Genomic DNA, 15,986 nt, shown 5'->3' on the forward strand with positions numbered 1-15,986 from the left:
GTCACTCTTCTAAAATGTCCATATTATGTTAGCCATTTATTTTCAGTTGTGTCTACAATATCTTTTGTAACTTCCGTCTGTTCTCGTAGCACTTTATTTCTTAATTTGTCTATGCTTGTTACTTCACAACTTCGTCTCCAAAACTCCATTTAGATTGCCTTTCATTTATTCTCATTGACCGTGGAGACTTCCCACAGTTCAGCACCATATAGAGCAATGCTATCAACTATAGTTTCATCTATTCTCCTTTTCAAATTTTTTGACGTCATTTTAATCCAAATAACGGAGTCTTAACAGTTAAATTGCCAACTTTCCCTTTCCTATTCTGTGCTGTATTTCCTCGTTGCTTCCACCTTTATCCGAAAAGCGTAAATATTTATTTATATGAACGCCTACGCTTTACTATAGATCCATCGTTAATCCCTTTCTATATCTCCTATGCCTCCGTCTGAACTCTTAATATTCGTGAAAGTGCTTCTCTATCCTTCAAAGGTCTCTTCAGTTTTCATGTAGGCGGCATCTGTCGTACTCACAGTCATGAATGCTTGTACAACCTCGCATTTGTCCTCTAGCTTTTTGTGGTTAAACATTTTGCTCTTTCTGTCAATCTCATTTTTTAGACATCTCTGTTCCCTTTTGCGTGTCTCTTTTTTTCCTCCTTTCGTGATTTAAACTCAATATTTCGTGTGTTACTCGAGGGTTTTCACTGGGCGTAGTGTTTCTTTTTCATTTGATCATTTACTGCCATCACTATTTCATCTCTCAAAGCTACCCATTCGTCTCCTATTGTATTCTTTTCCATGCTGTAATCAATAGTTGCCTAATGCTCCCTCTAAAACTCTCAAAAACCTCTGGTTCGTGCAATTTATCCAGGTCCCATCTCCTTAATTTTCTACCTTTTTGAAATTTCTTAAATTTTAAAGTTCAGTTCGTAACCAATAAATGGGTAGAGCCACCTATGCCGCTGGAAATGTTTTGCAGCTTCAAATTTGGCTTCCGAATGTTCGTTTTACCATTACGCAATCTATCAGTAACCTTGTGATGTCCTAGTTCTCTGCGTCTTAAGCAACCTTCTTTCGTGATTATTAAACCAACTGTTAAAAATTATTAAATTATTCTATGTGCAAAATTCTACCAGGCAGCTCCCTTTCATTCCTTTATCCTAGTTCATGTTCTTCTTCTATTTCTCTCTCTCTTCCTTTCCCTACTGCCGGATTCCTGTCCCGCATCACAGTTAAATTTTACTCTCATTTAACGATCTAAACGGTATCTTTTTATGTCATCCTAAATTCATTCAATCTCTTCATCTTCACATTTTATACATTTTTCTAATGCTAAAGTGATTCTTATATTAATATCTTGTATATTGGAGCAGTAGGATTTTTAGGAAACATCTGCTGAAGGTCAGTGCACCAAAACCGGCAAGCTATTAATTAAAAAAGAAGTGCACTTGTGACTTTTATTTGCAAAGACAGACAGAGCGGCACGGACGACGTACCGGAGAGCTTCTTGTTCTCGCGGATGAGCGTCTCCTTGTGCTCGCGCGTCTTGTCCAGCTCGTGCGTGATGCGCTGGATCTCGGTCTGCTTGTTGCGAAGTTCGCGCTGCGACGACTCGTACAGCGACACCGTCTCCTCCAGGCGCGTCTTGATGTCGATGTTGATCTTCTCCAGGTGCTCCGTGCGCTTCTGCAGCTCCCGCGCCGTGTTGTTGGCCTGTGGCGAGGAACAAAGCAGCAAAAGTATAAGAGAAGAGAATAAACACAGTAACCCTGAAATGTGTCAAGATTCATTACATCAAAAATGCTGTCGTACTCATCAGTACCAAGATTGGTTTAATGCAGTTCTCTTGTGCAAGTCTTTTCTTATCTGCGTTAACTTCTGCAGCAAACACACGCTTGATCCTACTTCCTGTATTCAAGACTTGATCTCCCTCTACAATTTTTACTTTCCACACTTTCCTCCATTATAAAACTGACTATTCCTTGAAGGTTCAGGATATCTTATTTCAACATATGCCTTCTCTTAGTCAAGTTGATTCACAAGGCTTTTCTCTCATCGATTCGAATCAGCGCTTCTTTAATAGTTACTCGATCTTCGCACCTACTCTTCAGTGTCCTACTGTACCGCCGAATTTTAAAAGCTGCTATTCCTCTATTATTGTTCACATTTCATATTCATATCACGCAATGGTCTAAACAAACGCTTTCAGAAAAATACATCTTCACGCTTACATTCATATTCGACATTTTGTGTTTTCCGGTGACAACATCCTGCTGAGTAGTTCCCTCCCGCAGATTCGAAAGGGGAACTATTTTACCGAGGAGGATGACGTCATATTAAACCACATAGCTTATTTGCATGTCCTCAGAAAATATAACGGCTGTAGTTTTTCGCTGCCTTCAGCAGTACGTCAGTATCAACATAGCAAGGCCATGTTGGCTGTCTTACAAGGTCACGTCAGTCGGACAGACGTACTTGCAACCACTGAAAAGACTATATGCTAGTGAGGCGTGTCTATTAACACCCGTCTGACATCTGTAACACTGAGGCACACGAGCCATCCAATTGTGCCAAACCCACCAGATCTTCGGTAGTGGGAGCGGGCTGTCGCATTAACATATAGTCAAAATTTTTTGGGCTACGTTTGCATAGGGACACACAGCTACCCACTGTGTCAAGTCCACAGATTGTGGGTGGTGGGGAGGAGTCTGTCGCATTAATACATAATCAAAAATTTTTTGGCTGCGTTATCATTTGGAAAACAGGAAATACTACATGAGTAATAATCGCCATCAGTATAGCAATACGTCACCACAGAATTATCGTATAATCACGATTAGGCCATCTACTGAGTAATAGGCAAAGCTCTAAACTGACGCAACTTGCAAAGCACATTGTCTACACGCAACAATAATAAGTTTATGTTAAGGCTCAGAATAAATAGTATCTAAATTTAACGTTTTGTAATAAGAAATTGATAAATTAATTGTGTAAACACTATTTCAAAAGTCATAGATAAACTCTTTGTGGTGTATCTCAATATTAACTGGGAGAACGAACAACTTTTTTCTTCTTTTTTTGAATTTGAAATATGTAAGATCATTCATAATGACGGAGCATTGTAACAACTGCTTCTATTTCCCAGTTATTAATGACAGATGTCGAAAGTCATTGGAAAGTCATATCGTGAATAGTTTAGACATTTAATGAATAATTTCGCCCCCTCTATTTCACGTAAATTTTTCTTTATAGATTAATGGTTCATTCTGTACAATATTGACTACCCTGATAGAGTATAAAACCTTCCACTACTTGGATATGGTGGAGCAACCTTGGTGATATATTTTTAGTAAAAATCTATACTGTTATTCTTACTAAAAAAAATTGATGTGGCTTTCCTTCTTTTTTTAAGTTTCTTCAATTAGACACGAACCTGCGTACATCGTTCCGTGTCAATACACTACTGATAATTTCTTGCTCCGAAAACTAAAGTTGTTTATGGGAGAACGGAGAGTGGTTGTAACAGACTGAAAGCCTGCAGTCAGTATTTGATAGCTCTTGAATTATTTGCTCGAAAACAGACAAGCCACACTCGACAAGAAATTGGGAGAACACAATATAGAATGTTTTGTGATATGACTACATTATTGACCTGCTTCCACGAACGTTCACTACTGTTCCTGCAAATTTATGTGCAAATTGTGCCACTGTTACTTGCTTACATATCACCTGCAAGAACAACACTGCAAGTTTACAATGCTTACTGGTATCATTCCCGAACGCACATTTATTTTGTTCTGTACGCCAGCTCTTGCGCTTGCAGAAACCAGAGGTATAATGAACTCAACTCCGCGCCCACGACAGTACTCAGCAGGAAACACTAGGGTAAGTGGCGGAGAGCACTTGTAACATGTCGCTTTCCTCCTGTTCCATTCGCTGACGCTGCATGCCAAAAACAACTGTCAGGATGTCTCCAAATGATCAAACGACTTTCTCTAATTTTACCTTCATGGTCAATACGAGAGATTTATATGAGGCTTGGAATGACCCGTCTCAGAATTTTAGGTTTGGGTCATCGTCTACCTTGCAGAGCTAACGATGCAGCTATGGACAACATATATAAACATTTTTCTTTTGTCTTTCTTTATTTTATAATGATTAATAGTTAGCACGACTGTTTCCTATTATTTTCAGAGGTGTCTATTAGATCACAGAAGGGTAATTGAGCTTCTTTATTCTTGCACAGGAGTCTAAAGAGAACTATCGATAGTGGAGAGTCGGTTTCTGGTGGAAGCGAGTGGCACCTGGTTTGTAACGTGTGTCGCGACGGCATCTTTATTTTTCTTATCAGAGGCAGGATAGTCAGGATAGTCCATTAGCCTTTCACAAAAATCATGAAGTCTGTCTCCAAGAAGACACCGCAAAGACTCCATAGAGCTCCCTAGTATGGATCGGATAGGACATGAACAATATGAGGACATCGTCGAAAAGGCTCATTTTGTACTCAAGAATGAGTAGCACGATAGAAGTCATCCATTTCCGATACAAGCATCCTACATTAATTCGTCCCAGAAAATTTAGATTTTTGAGCTTATCCCCCTCTATTATGTACATTCTAGCTATCTCCGCATGTTAATAATTGTTTCTATGGTCTCCGACGTCGCCAAAAAAAGCTGCAATGAGCATCTATTCATGTGCCTTGTTTCACAATAGGCATGAGCAGTGTTGGCAAATCTGTTCCAAATTGTGAATGTCGCTCAGTATCGAGGGCAAATTATAAATTTATGGGATGGCCCAAAACTACATCTAATGCCATATTTGTTAATCAATAAGTGGAGGAACAATAAAGAATACTTATCCCACAATGTCTGTATATTGGCCATGACAGTAATGTTTTTAAAAAAAAATTCCCTTGCAATCTAAATGTGTCGTTAAAAAAGTGTTCCAAAATCTGACAACTTGGGCATATAGCTCGCATATTTCATTCCTTTTTTGTAGTTTTGAATACCAATGATGAGATTCCATACATCTAATGGATCTTGTGAAATGCCCAGAAGACGATCTTGCAGATAGTAATTAAAATATGACTAGATTCGTTTAGTCACAGTTTGAACGTTATTTCTTCTTTTGCCATTTTTAGTGGTTGCTTCACAAAATAATTTAGTTTCACATTTTCCCGCAGTATATCAATATTCTTTTATTTCTCAACTGACACCCATTTCTGTGGTACTAGCAAATACTTCATGATTTTGATTACCTTCGATTGTACTTCTGTTGAATGTGTGTATTCCCGATCGAGAAACAAATACAAAGCTACATTACCAAATGTTCCACATTATCGGTCCTTCAAGATTACGGTATAATCCGTTTGGATGAACAGGCTCTGTCGGGTGGTAAGATATTCACGAAGATGCATGTACCAGCTGCTACTTGTTTCTTTTGTAGCTGTAAGCCCTATAGGAGAAATGTTGGTTCTGAAATGCATGTTGGTTAACAGTCTGATTTAATACGGTAAATATGTCCTTATTTATAGCATTTCACATCACAATACTTCAGACTCTTCATTGCAAATCCACGTGACACTACTCCATATTGCAACAGCTGCTTTTCGCACTGTTTGTATCATTCTAATGTTAGTCAGGCAACGTATTACTTCCTACCATATAAATTTCGCAAATTGACCACGACGGATCATATAAATTAGAGCTCATATGGAGATTCACCGACAGCCGTTCCTCCCACGCATCATTCGTGTATGATAATGGTATCAGAACTATCCTCCGCCACACACTGTAAGGTGGGTTCAGAAGTGTACATCCGCGAGTTTGTGCGTGCGTGCGTGTGTGTGTGTGTGTGTGTGTGTGTGTGTGTGTGTGTGTATGTGTGTGTGTGTGTATGAAGTGTCAGTGATGCGGACTCTCCTCACCTTCTCCAGGTCGATGATGAGGACCTCGACCTCGCTCTGGAGCCGCGACTTCTGCTTCTCCAGGTTGTTCACCTTGACCAGCAGGGTCTCGATGTGCTCCTCTTGTTCCTGAATGCGGGCCTGGAATTTTCGCCTGTCAAAATGAACAACATAATGTTAGAGCAGCAGCTGTATCACACACGAAAGACAAGTAGGAAGCTGCGATGCAAGGAGATAGGCAACGATCTATGCAACAACTTTACGTATCTGTTGGAAGTTTGATAAACAAAAGAACTTTGTTCTAAAATTATTAGCCTCAAGAGAGTTGAACACTTTGGCTCGTGGTATCTCTGAAAATAAGGTACTTACTAATACGTGGGTAATCCCAAAAGTAAGGTCTCCTATTTTTTTTATAAGTATATAGACCTGTTTATTTCTACAATGGTTTGCATCAGTTTAAAGCTTCAACATTTAGCTATTTTTCGACATAATCACCATTTCTGTCGATGCATTTTTGTAGACGCTGTGGCAGTTTTTGTATGTCCATGTCATATCAGCTCTTCGCGATGCTGTTCAGAAAGTTATGAACCTCTTCTTTCACCTCGTCGTCGGAGCTGAATCGTTTTCCGGCCAAATGTTCCTTTAACCTAGGGAACAGGTGATAGTCACTGGGAGCTAAGTTTGGACTATAGGGTGCGTGGGTGATTATGTTCTACTGAAACTGTTGTAGGAGAGCAAACGGTTTGCCGAGCGATGTGTGGGCGAGCGTTGTCATGGAGAATGTGTACGCCCTTGCTCAACATTCCTCTTCTGCAGTTCTGAATTGCCCGTTTGAGTTTTTTAAGAGTCTCACAGTACCTGTGAGCGTTAATTGTAGTCCCAGCGATTCAGCTCCGACGACGAGGTGAAAGACGAGGTTCATAACTTTCTGAACAGTATCGCGGCGAGCTGGTATGACATGGGCATACAAAAACTGCCGCAGCGTCTACAAAAATGCATCGACAGAAATGTAATTATGTCGAAAAATAGCTAAATGTTGAAGCTGTAAACTGATGTAAACCGTTGTAGAAAAAAACAGGTCTATGTACTTATAAAAAATAGGAGACCTTACTTTTGGGATTACTCTCGTAAATTATTTTGCAGACATCATATAATGTGGATCTTAGTAAAGAAAACCCCATATTTGACACAACTGGCGTAATTTCTTTACTCGATTAATGGAAAGGAGACTGGCCGTACTGAAATAAAACGAGTGGAAGAATGGGGCAAGAAACTGGCCTTGTCCTGTTTCACAGAAACTATCCCGGAATTTACCTTTGGCAGTTTAGGAAAGTCACGGAAGGAGATGCCTCCAGGCAGTAAGTCGAGCTATTTGCAGCCATTCAACGATGGAATTTTTATAGCTGACAGTGCGCCATGTCACCGGGTCACAGTTCATCGCGATTGGTTTGAAGAACGTTCTGGCCGATTCGAGCGAATGATTTGCCCATCAAGATCGCCCGACATGAATCCCGTCGAACATTTTTGGGACATAATCGAGAGGTCAGTTCGTGAACAAAAGCCTGCACCGGCAACACTTCCGCAGTTCTGGACCACTGTAGAGGCAGCATGGCTCAATATTTCTGCAGAGGTCTTCCAACGACATGTTCATCCGTGTCACGGCGAATTGCTGCACTACGCCGGGCAAAAGGAGGTGCGACAAGTTTGTCACCTAAATAGTAGGGGGCGCCAAGGTACACAAATGGCCATTAAAATTGCTACACCGAGAAGAAATGCAGATGATAAACGGGTATTCATTGGACAAATATATTATACTAGAACTGACATGTCATTACATTTTCACGCAATTTGGGTGCATAGATCCTGAGAAATCAGTACCCAGAATAACCACCTCTGGCCGTAATAACGGCCTTGATACGCGTGGGCATTGAGTCAAACAGAGCTTGGATGGCGTGTACAGGTGCAGCTGCCCATGCCTCTTCAACACCATACCACGGTTCATCAAGAGTAGTGACTGGCGTATTGTGACGAGCCAGTTGCTCGGCCACCATTAACCAGACGTTTTCAATTGGTGAGAGATCTGGAGAATGTGCTGGCCAGGGCAGCAGTCCAACATTTTCTGTATCCAGAAAGGCCCGTACAGGACCTGCAACGTGCGGTCGTGCATTATCCTGGTGAAATGTAGGGTTTCGCAGGGATCGAATGAAGGGTAGAGCCACGGGTAGTAACAAATCTGAAATGTAGCGTCCAGTGTTCAAAGTGCCGTCAATGCGAACAAGAGGTTACCGAGACGTGTAACAATGACAACCCATACCATTACGCCGGGTGATACGCCAGTATGGCGATGACGAATACACGCTTCCAATGTGCGTTCACCGCGATGTCGCCAAACACGGATGCGACCATCATGCTGCTGTAAACAGAACCTGGATTCATCCGAAAAAATGACGTTTTGCCATTCTTGCACCCAGGTTCGTCGTTGAGTACACTATCGCAGGCACTCCTGTCTGTGATGCAGCGTCAAGGGTAACCGCAGCCATGGTCTCCGAGCTGATAGTCCATGCTGCTGCAAACGTCGTCGAACTGTTCGTGCAGATGGTTGTTGTCTTGACTCAGGGATCGAGGCGTGGCTGCACGATCCGTTACAGCTATGCGGATAAGATGCCTGTCATCTCGACTGCTAGTGATACGAGGCCGTTGGGATCCAGCACGGCGTTCCGTATTACCCTCCTGAACCCACCGATTCCATATTCTGCTAACAGTCATTGGATCTCGACCAACGGGAGCAGCAATGTCACGATACGATAAACCGCAATCGCGATAGGCTACAATCCGACCTTTATCAAAGTCGGAAACGTGATGGTACGCATTTCTCTTCCTTACACGAGTCATCACAACGTTTCACCAGGCAACACCGATCAACTGTTGTTTGTGTATGAGAAATCAGTTGGAAACTTTCCTGATGTCAGCACGTTGTAGATGTCGCCACCGGCGCCAGCCTTGTGTGAATGCTCTGGTAAGCTAATCATTTGCATATCACAGCATCTTCTTCCTGTCGGTTAAATTTCGCGTCTTTAGCACGTCATCTTCGTGGTGTAGCAATTTTAATCTCCAGTAGTGTACTTTTCAGTAAGACTGAAGAATATCGGATTTACAGAATAGGCAAAAGATCATGAAGTATTTATGTAGAGGTTTTGCTTCAAAGGGACGTATTACCATTCAGGCTTAGTGACGCACTGTGAGACTGCAACTTGTTGCTGCATCTAAACAAGAAATTTCTAACTGCGACGAAGTTGGTTTCGTGTCAGTGGTTGGCAAGCAGTGAAAGAAAGGGAGTACTGACCTGAGCTCCTCGACTTCTTCGATGCGCGCTGCCGCCTCCGTCTCGTACTTGGAGCGGTAGGTGGCCACCTCGCCGTTGGCCTTGGTCAGCTGCCTCTCCAGGTCCAGGCGCGCCTCCGCCTCCTCCTCCAGCTGCACGCGCACAGACTCGAGCTCGATCTCCACCTGGTGCAAGCTCGCCTCCAGCGTCTGGCGTCTCTGTGCAAAGCCGAATACCGAAAGTCAGCATTACTTTACACCTTACGATTACACGACATTCACCAGCTCCAGCCTTTCCTACAAAAATGTCTCATGGATCTTCTTCCCTCCCAAGTTTTACTACTTCCTCCAACTCCTTAAACGGCACACAATTCGCTTCGCTTTCTTTCTCTATTTATCCATCCCCAACCTATCAGCTGATAAACTTTCCTCCCCTCCTGAGACACTTGGAATACCAGCGCTGGTTCTACGTCTCCCCGCCTAATCGTCTCCCCGCCTAATCGTCTCCCAACAACGCTCTGTGGTTCCCATGCTTGAGAACAGTCCTTCCTTATATCTCCCACGCGCTCCATGTCCTTTGCCAGAGTAATTTCAACCACCTTATCCTGCCTTACCATGTAATCGTTCCTGAGATCTATCCATCCTATCAACTGTAACCTATTCCACATCTTACAATAGAAATGAAGTCTCCAACTCGCCCTTTCCCTTCATAATTGCAGTCGTACCCGCCTACTTTTTGACCCATCTTTTGACCCTTGCAAATACTTATTCCATAGCCTTTCATGTAAGACTTCCTTTCCAGTCACACCTGCATTCAAATCCCTCAGGTGCGAATTTTTAGCAGGAAAGCACAGCACGATTATATTCAAAGGTCTTAAGATCTCACACATCACTATATCATCAAGACTATTATTATTTTTATGTTTATAAATGTATTTTGTTGTATTAAACAAAGTCTGCAGAGCGAGAACACAGCCAGTGCTAGCCCGCGAGGGAAGGGGGATAAGATTCGCAAGGAACAAGACGTGCTCTGCATTCCACGTTAAACTGCAGGTGCCCTTTTCCCATTATCACTACTGAAGTGGCTTAAGGACACGCAATTCGCCGAAGTGGTGTCCAATTGAATGACTTGTACAAGGCCGTAGAGCCATTCATAATAATAATAATTATTGTTATTATTATTATGGAGGGAAAGTAAATGACGGATACATAAAACGAAACCATTATTAATGTTCCTCCGTCACCCTTTCCTCTTCAGATCACTGTGTGGCTTCCACCGGAGTAATCTGCTCTGTTTCTGTCTTCTAGCACTCCTACGGCTCCATTTCCTCTCATCACTACACTACTACCCTCCTGACCCCTTTGTTCGTATTCGCTCATTATGACTCTACAGTAACTCTAACCCTCCTTCCTTTAACATTACCCTTTCACCCAACAGGTTCTTCCAGTTTCAATAAATGTACGGTATTTCCTTGAAACTGAGTTTGAACACTGACAGGATTGTTGTGACAGACGTTGATAGGTTCGATTCTTCCAAACAACCTAAAAGCTCCAAGAATTAGCCTAAAAAGTTAACTGAACGCTCTCTAGCGTCGTTAAATGGTGTTTCCGAACGTGAGTTTCTATCCTCAATTTGGTCCTCAACATACTCTCTACTACCTCTCAGTGTCTGTCGGTATCTTTTTCTTACACTTGCGTCTTTTGATAGCATCAATGAAAATTATATTATATTTATCCTAAAACTCATGCAAATGTTTAATTTCTTAGTTTGTGTTCCGTTATTGCAGTGGTCTTCAGTACGAAGATTCGCTGCTCTATCCTATCCAAGCCTCTTCATCTCCAAATAACTATCGTAACCCACATCCATTTAAACCTACTAACTGCACTCGTCTCTTGGTCGCCCTCTGCAATTTTTACCCCTCCCTCTTCCCTCCAGTACGAAACTGACGATTCCTTGATGCCTCAGAATGTGTGCTGTCAACCGATCCCGTCTTTTAATCAAGTTATGCCACAATTTCTTTTGTCCCCATTTCTGTATGGCACCTCCTCATTAGTTAAGGGATTTACTTATTTCTACTCTAACAAATTTAAAACATTTAGGCAAAAAGTGGAATATTTTTGTCACTTACTGGGCAAGGTGAATGAGGCAACGACAACAACAGCAACAACAACAAAGAAAAAGACAACAGGTTATTAGCGCCTGTCGTGTGAATTTGGTGCGATCAGTCAACAATGCAAGGTTGCATATGTTCTCATATGCATTCGTGCTGAAGGCATTACAATTTACCGATTAAATTTCTCCGTAGTCTATCGTACGTTAAATGACATTATGTAAATATCTCTTTCTGTTTTTCTTAGACACCATTGTGTTACAGACATTGCTGGAAAATTATATCGATCGCACGAGATGCGTTATTTACCGGGGGTGGACCAGTTAAATATTGGGTTGGTCGGTCAGAAATTATTTCATTCTTGTAGAAGAGCGTGACAGCGAAAAATTTCTGTAAAATTGTCTTGTACGACTTGACTGTTGAAATACACTTAAAATAAATTTTTCAGCGTATTAGGGTAAATTGTTGTGGACGACAATACTTTCACAAGAAATACGGATAAGACAATGAGTATCGGGAGGGCGGCTGTTCGAATCCCCGTCCTGCCTTCCAAATTCAGATGATCCGTGGTTGCCCTACGGCCGATTTTGCGGGTCTGTGCTCTCCGTCTGATGGTCTCGTCATCCAGGGGATATTAAAACCAGATCTTTCTATATCAGGAAATAAGAGACAGAGGATGATTTATTTATTGTTGGCTTTATGACCCATTGACATGTATCCCGATAATGTTTCCTTTTTTTGTATAGGTTGATATGTTAAAAGGAAGAAGGAAGGAAGATAAGTGTTTAATGCCCCCTCGTCGATGAGGTCACTGCAGACGGATCGCAGGGCATTGGGAAAATACAGAGAAGGAAACCGATCGAGTCCTTCTCAAACAAGCAACAGCATTTACCTTAAGTGTGTCAGTTGAACCACGAATCGCCTGAATCCCGATGGTTGATTGGAGATTCGAACCGCTGTCCTCCCTAATGCGACTCCAATATTTAAACGCCTCCTTCTGTTTTTTCTGATACGTATTACCTTATTCGTATCTACCAAAGAAGCGCTGTCACGGAAAAGCGTTTACCCTGCTGTGCTGTGGCCACTGCTTACGACTTGATACCTTTTGAGAGATTCTTATGAAACAAAACTACAGCAGCTGTTGAATAATCCTTTATTAGTACAACCAGTTTCGCAACCTTAAGATATATCATCAGGTACATACGCATAGAAAAAACAGAGATTGGAAGAAAAATTAAAATTTTTGATAAGAAATCCAGTGAAATCAATACGTGGCTTTAATGATGTTTAGATACTAAATATACGGAATGGACAATATCTCTCAAGAGAATAGGATACACAATGAGCAGGATACTGTAATTCAAATCAATTACAGCGAAAAGTAGTTTATAGACGTCCCCATTAATCTCAGTCAGGTTGTACTAAAACGTTCTTGAAAGGAACGATAGTCAAAATACGAGTGACGGAATGAAAGAGACGGCCTTGGTAAGTGCCTCAAGTTGTAGAAAGAAACATGGAGGATAATATAGTAAAAGTATATTAACCGGACCAAGGAATGGATAAAACTCGTAAGAGTCTGTTGTATCATGCCAACCCGGAGAAAAATAACCATATTATCGTGTAGGGCCATGAAATGGACAGTATGTAAAAGTACTAAATCAAATAAACACTAGTGAAATACATTAAGTCGTAATGAAAATAAGAGAGGCAGAAGAAACAGGAGCGCTAAGGAAAATAAATTAAACCCACTGGCGGAAAAAAATGTGCAACATAAACGAAAGTTGGTAGGAATATTCTATATTTGAAAGATGATGTCTGTTCAAATTTTGCGCCAGTAGCATAATAAGATGCAAATCAGGTTTGCTTTAAACGCACGCTGTAACGATCATAAGCGATAGTTACCTTTGACATTGGACGTGGTGGATTGGTGTTAGTTAAGAATGAATTTAAGGCGACAAAGATACCGTTATCAGCACCTCACTGAGTTTGAACGAGGTCGTGTAATAGGGCTACAAGATGCTGGATGTTCCTTCTGCAATACTGCAGAAAGGCTTGATAGGAATGTAGCCACTGTACATGATTGCTGGCAGCAGTCATGCGGATGTACGGCTGCAAGAAGACCGGGCTCCAGACTGCCATGTGGCGCCACCGACAGGGCATCGTGTTCGGCGTATAGCTCTGGCGCGTCGTACTGCATCTGCAGCAACCGATTTGAGCAGTAGTTGGCACCACAGTGGAACAGCTGTTACATATCGGTTACTTCAAGGGAGCTCCGAACCTGGCGCCCTGTAGCGTGCATTCCACTGACCCCAACCACCGCCGTTTGCGACTTCAGTGTTATCAGACGATAACGCATTGGAGGGCAGGGTGGAGGTCTGTTGTGTTTTCCGATGAAAGCTAGTGCTCCTTCGGCGCCAGTGACGATGGCCGTGTGTTGAGTAGGAGGCCAATTGAGGACCTGCAACCAACTTGTCTGTGTGCTGGACACACTGGACTAAAACCTGGAGTTGTAGACTGATTATCCCATGCACCCTGATTGCAAATTTGCAAGTCAGTCTGGTGATTCGATTTGTTGTGCTGCCATTCATGAACACCATTCTGGGGGGGGGGTCTGGTTTTCAATGCCGCTGTTGTAACCCAACGTGCTCTACAGAGCGTTGAATGTTGCCTTGCCCTGCTCGATCACCAGATGTGTCTCCAATCGAACACATACGAGACATCATTGGACGACGCCACCTGCGTCATCCGCAAACAGCATCAACCGTTCCCATATTGACTGACCAAGTGTAACAGGCATGGAAATTCATCCTACAAACTGACAACCGGCACCTGTACAATACAGTGGATACACATATGCATGCGTGTATTCAACGTTCTGGCGGTTACTCCAGTTATTAATGTTCCAGCATTTCGTATTTGCAATGGTTTATCTCTCTCTTACGTTAAGATTTGATCTTGCAACGTTAATCACTTACGTATGTTACCTAGAAAAACATATTTCCAACATTTCATTACTCTAAATTAATTATTTTTTGGTGATGCGGTTTTTTTCCATCAGGAAGGATGTATCACGGAGAGAACAAGCACGGCGGTATTGAGCTGGTATCAGACCCTGCTTGCTCCCGCCGCGACATGTCGGGTGAATACTGTAAGACACAGGATTTTTATCCTTCTGTTTAAGTTATTTTCTTTTCCAGTCTTTTTATCTTTCGTCCATCTTATTTTCAATATGAGTTGATGTATTTCTCTACAGTTAACACGATTTAGTATTTTTATAGCACTGCCCATTTCGTGGTCCTACACGATATTATGGTTAATTATCTCGGGGCGGGCTTGATACAACAGATTTTTACGAGTTTTAGGTATTGCGTGGTCCGGCTGATATACTTTTATTAAATTATCCTCCGTGTTGCTCTCTACAACCTGAGGCACTTACCATGACTGTCTCCTTCATTTCGCCACCTCTTTTTGACTACCGTTAATTTTAAGGACCTTCAGAATAACTTAGTTGAGAGTGATGGGGGCGTCGAATAACCTCTTCGCTTCGCTGTATGTTGTTGTTGTTGTGGTCTTCAGTCCAGAGACTAGCTTGATGCAGCTTTCCATGCTACTCTATCCTGTGCAAGCTTCATCTCCCAGTACCCACTGCAACCTACAACTTTCTGAATCTGCTTAGTGTATTCATCTCTTGGTCTCCCTTTACGATTTTTACCCTCCACGCTGCCCTCCAATACTAAATTGGTGATCCCTTGATGCCTCAGAACATGTCCTACCAACCGATCCCTTCTTCTAGTCAAGTTGTGCCAAAAACTCCTCTTCTCCCCAATCCTATTCAATACCTCCTCATTAGTTAAATGATCTACCCATCTAATCTTCAGCGTTCTTTTGTAGCACCACATTTCGAAAGCTTCTATTCTCTTCTTGTCTAAACTAGTTATCGTCCATGTTTCACTTCCATACATGGCTACATTCCATACAAATACTTTCAGAAACGACTTCCTTACACTTAAATCTATACTCGATGTTAACAAATTTCTCTTCTTCAGAAACGCTTTCCTTGCCATTGCCAGTTTACATTTTATATCCTTTCTACTTCGACCATCATCAGTTATTTTGCTCCCCAAATAGCAAAAGTCCTTTACTACTTTAAGTGTCTCATTTCCTAATCTAATTCCCTTAGCATCACCCGACTTAATTCGACTACATTCCATTATCCTCGTTTTGCTTTTGTTGATGTTCATCTTATATCCTGGTTTCAAGACATTGTCGATTCCATTCAACTGCTCTTCCAGGTACTTTGCTGTCTCTGACAGAATTACAATGTAATCGGTGATCCTCAAAGTTTTTATTTTTTCTCCGTGGATTTTAATACCTACTCCGAATTTTTCTTTTGTTTCCTTTACTGCTTGCTCAGTACACAGATTGAATAACATCGGGGATAGGCTACAATCCTGTCTCACTCCCTTCCCAACTACTGCTTCCCTTTCATGTCCCTCCACTCATAACTGCCATCTGGTTTCTGTACAAATTGTAAATAGCCTTTCGCTCCATGTATTTTACCCCTTCCACCTTCAGAATTTGAAAGAAAATGATTTGAATATGGGTATTTTGCTTATTGTATTCCCGATTCTCTGTAGGGTTCTTGTC

General features: G+C 41.9%; 1 protein-coding gene across 3 annotated transcripts in view; it reads right to left on the reverse strand.

The window, feature by feature from the left end:
- LOC126188903 (paramyosin, long form) overlaps positions 1-15,986 on the reverse strand; it is a 187,870-nt gene that overhangs the window by 39,797 nt on the left and 132,087 nt on the right. For all 3 annotated transcript variants that reach the window (XM_049930591.1, XM_049930590.1, XM_049930592.1), the window contains exons 9-11: positions 9,251-9,447; positions 5,929-6,061; positions 1,499-1,715 (exon numbers count right to left, since the gene is read on the reverse strand). In XM_049930591.1, coding sequence (XP_049786548.1) covers positions 1,499-1,715; positions 5,929-6,061; positions 9,251-9,447 — 547 coding nt within the window. The remainder of the gene's footprint in view (positions 1-1,498; positions 1,716-5,928; positions 6,062-9,250; positions 9,448-15,986) is intronic.

The sequence above is a fragment of the Schistocerca cancellata genome, chromosome 5 (assembly GCF_023864275.1).
Source record: "Schistocerca cancellata isolate TAMUIC-IGC-003103 chromosome 5, iqSchCanc2.1, whole genome shotgun sequence".
Classification (NCBI taxonomy): Eukaryota; Metazoa; Arthropoda; class Insecta; order Orthoptera; family Acrididae; genus Schistocerca; species Schistocerca cancellata.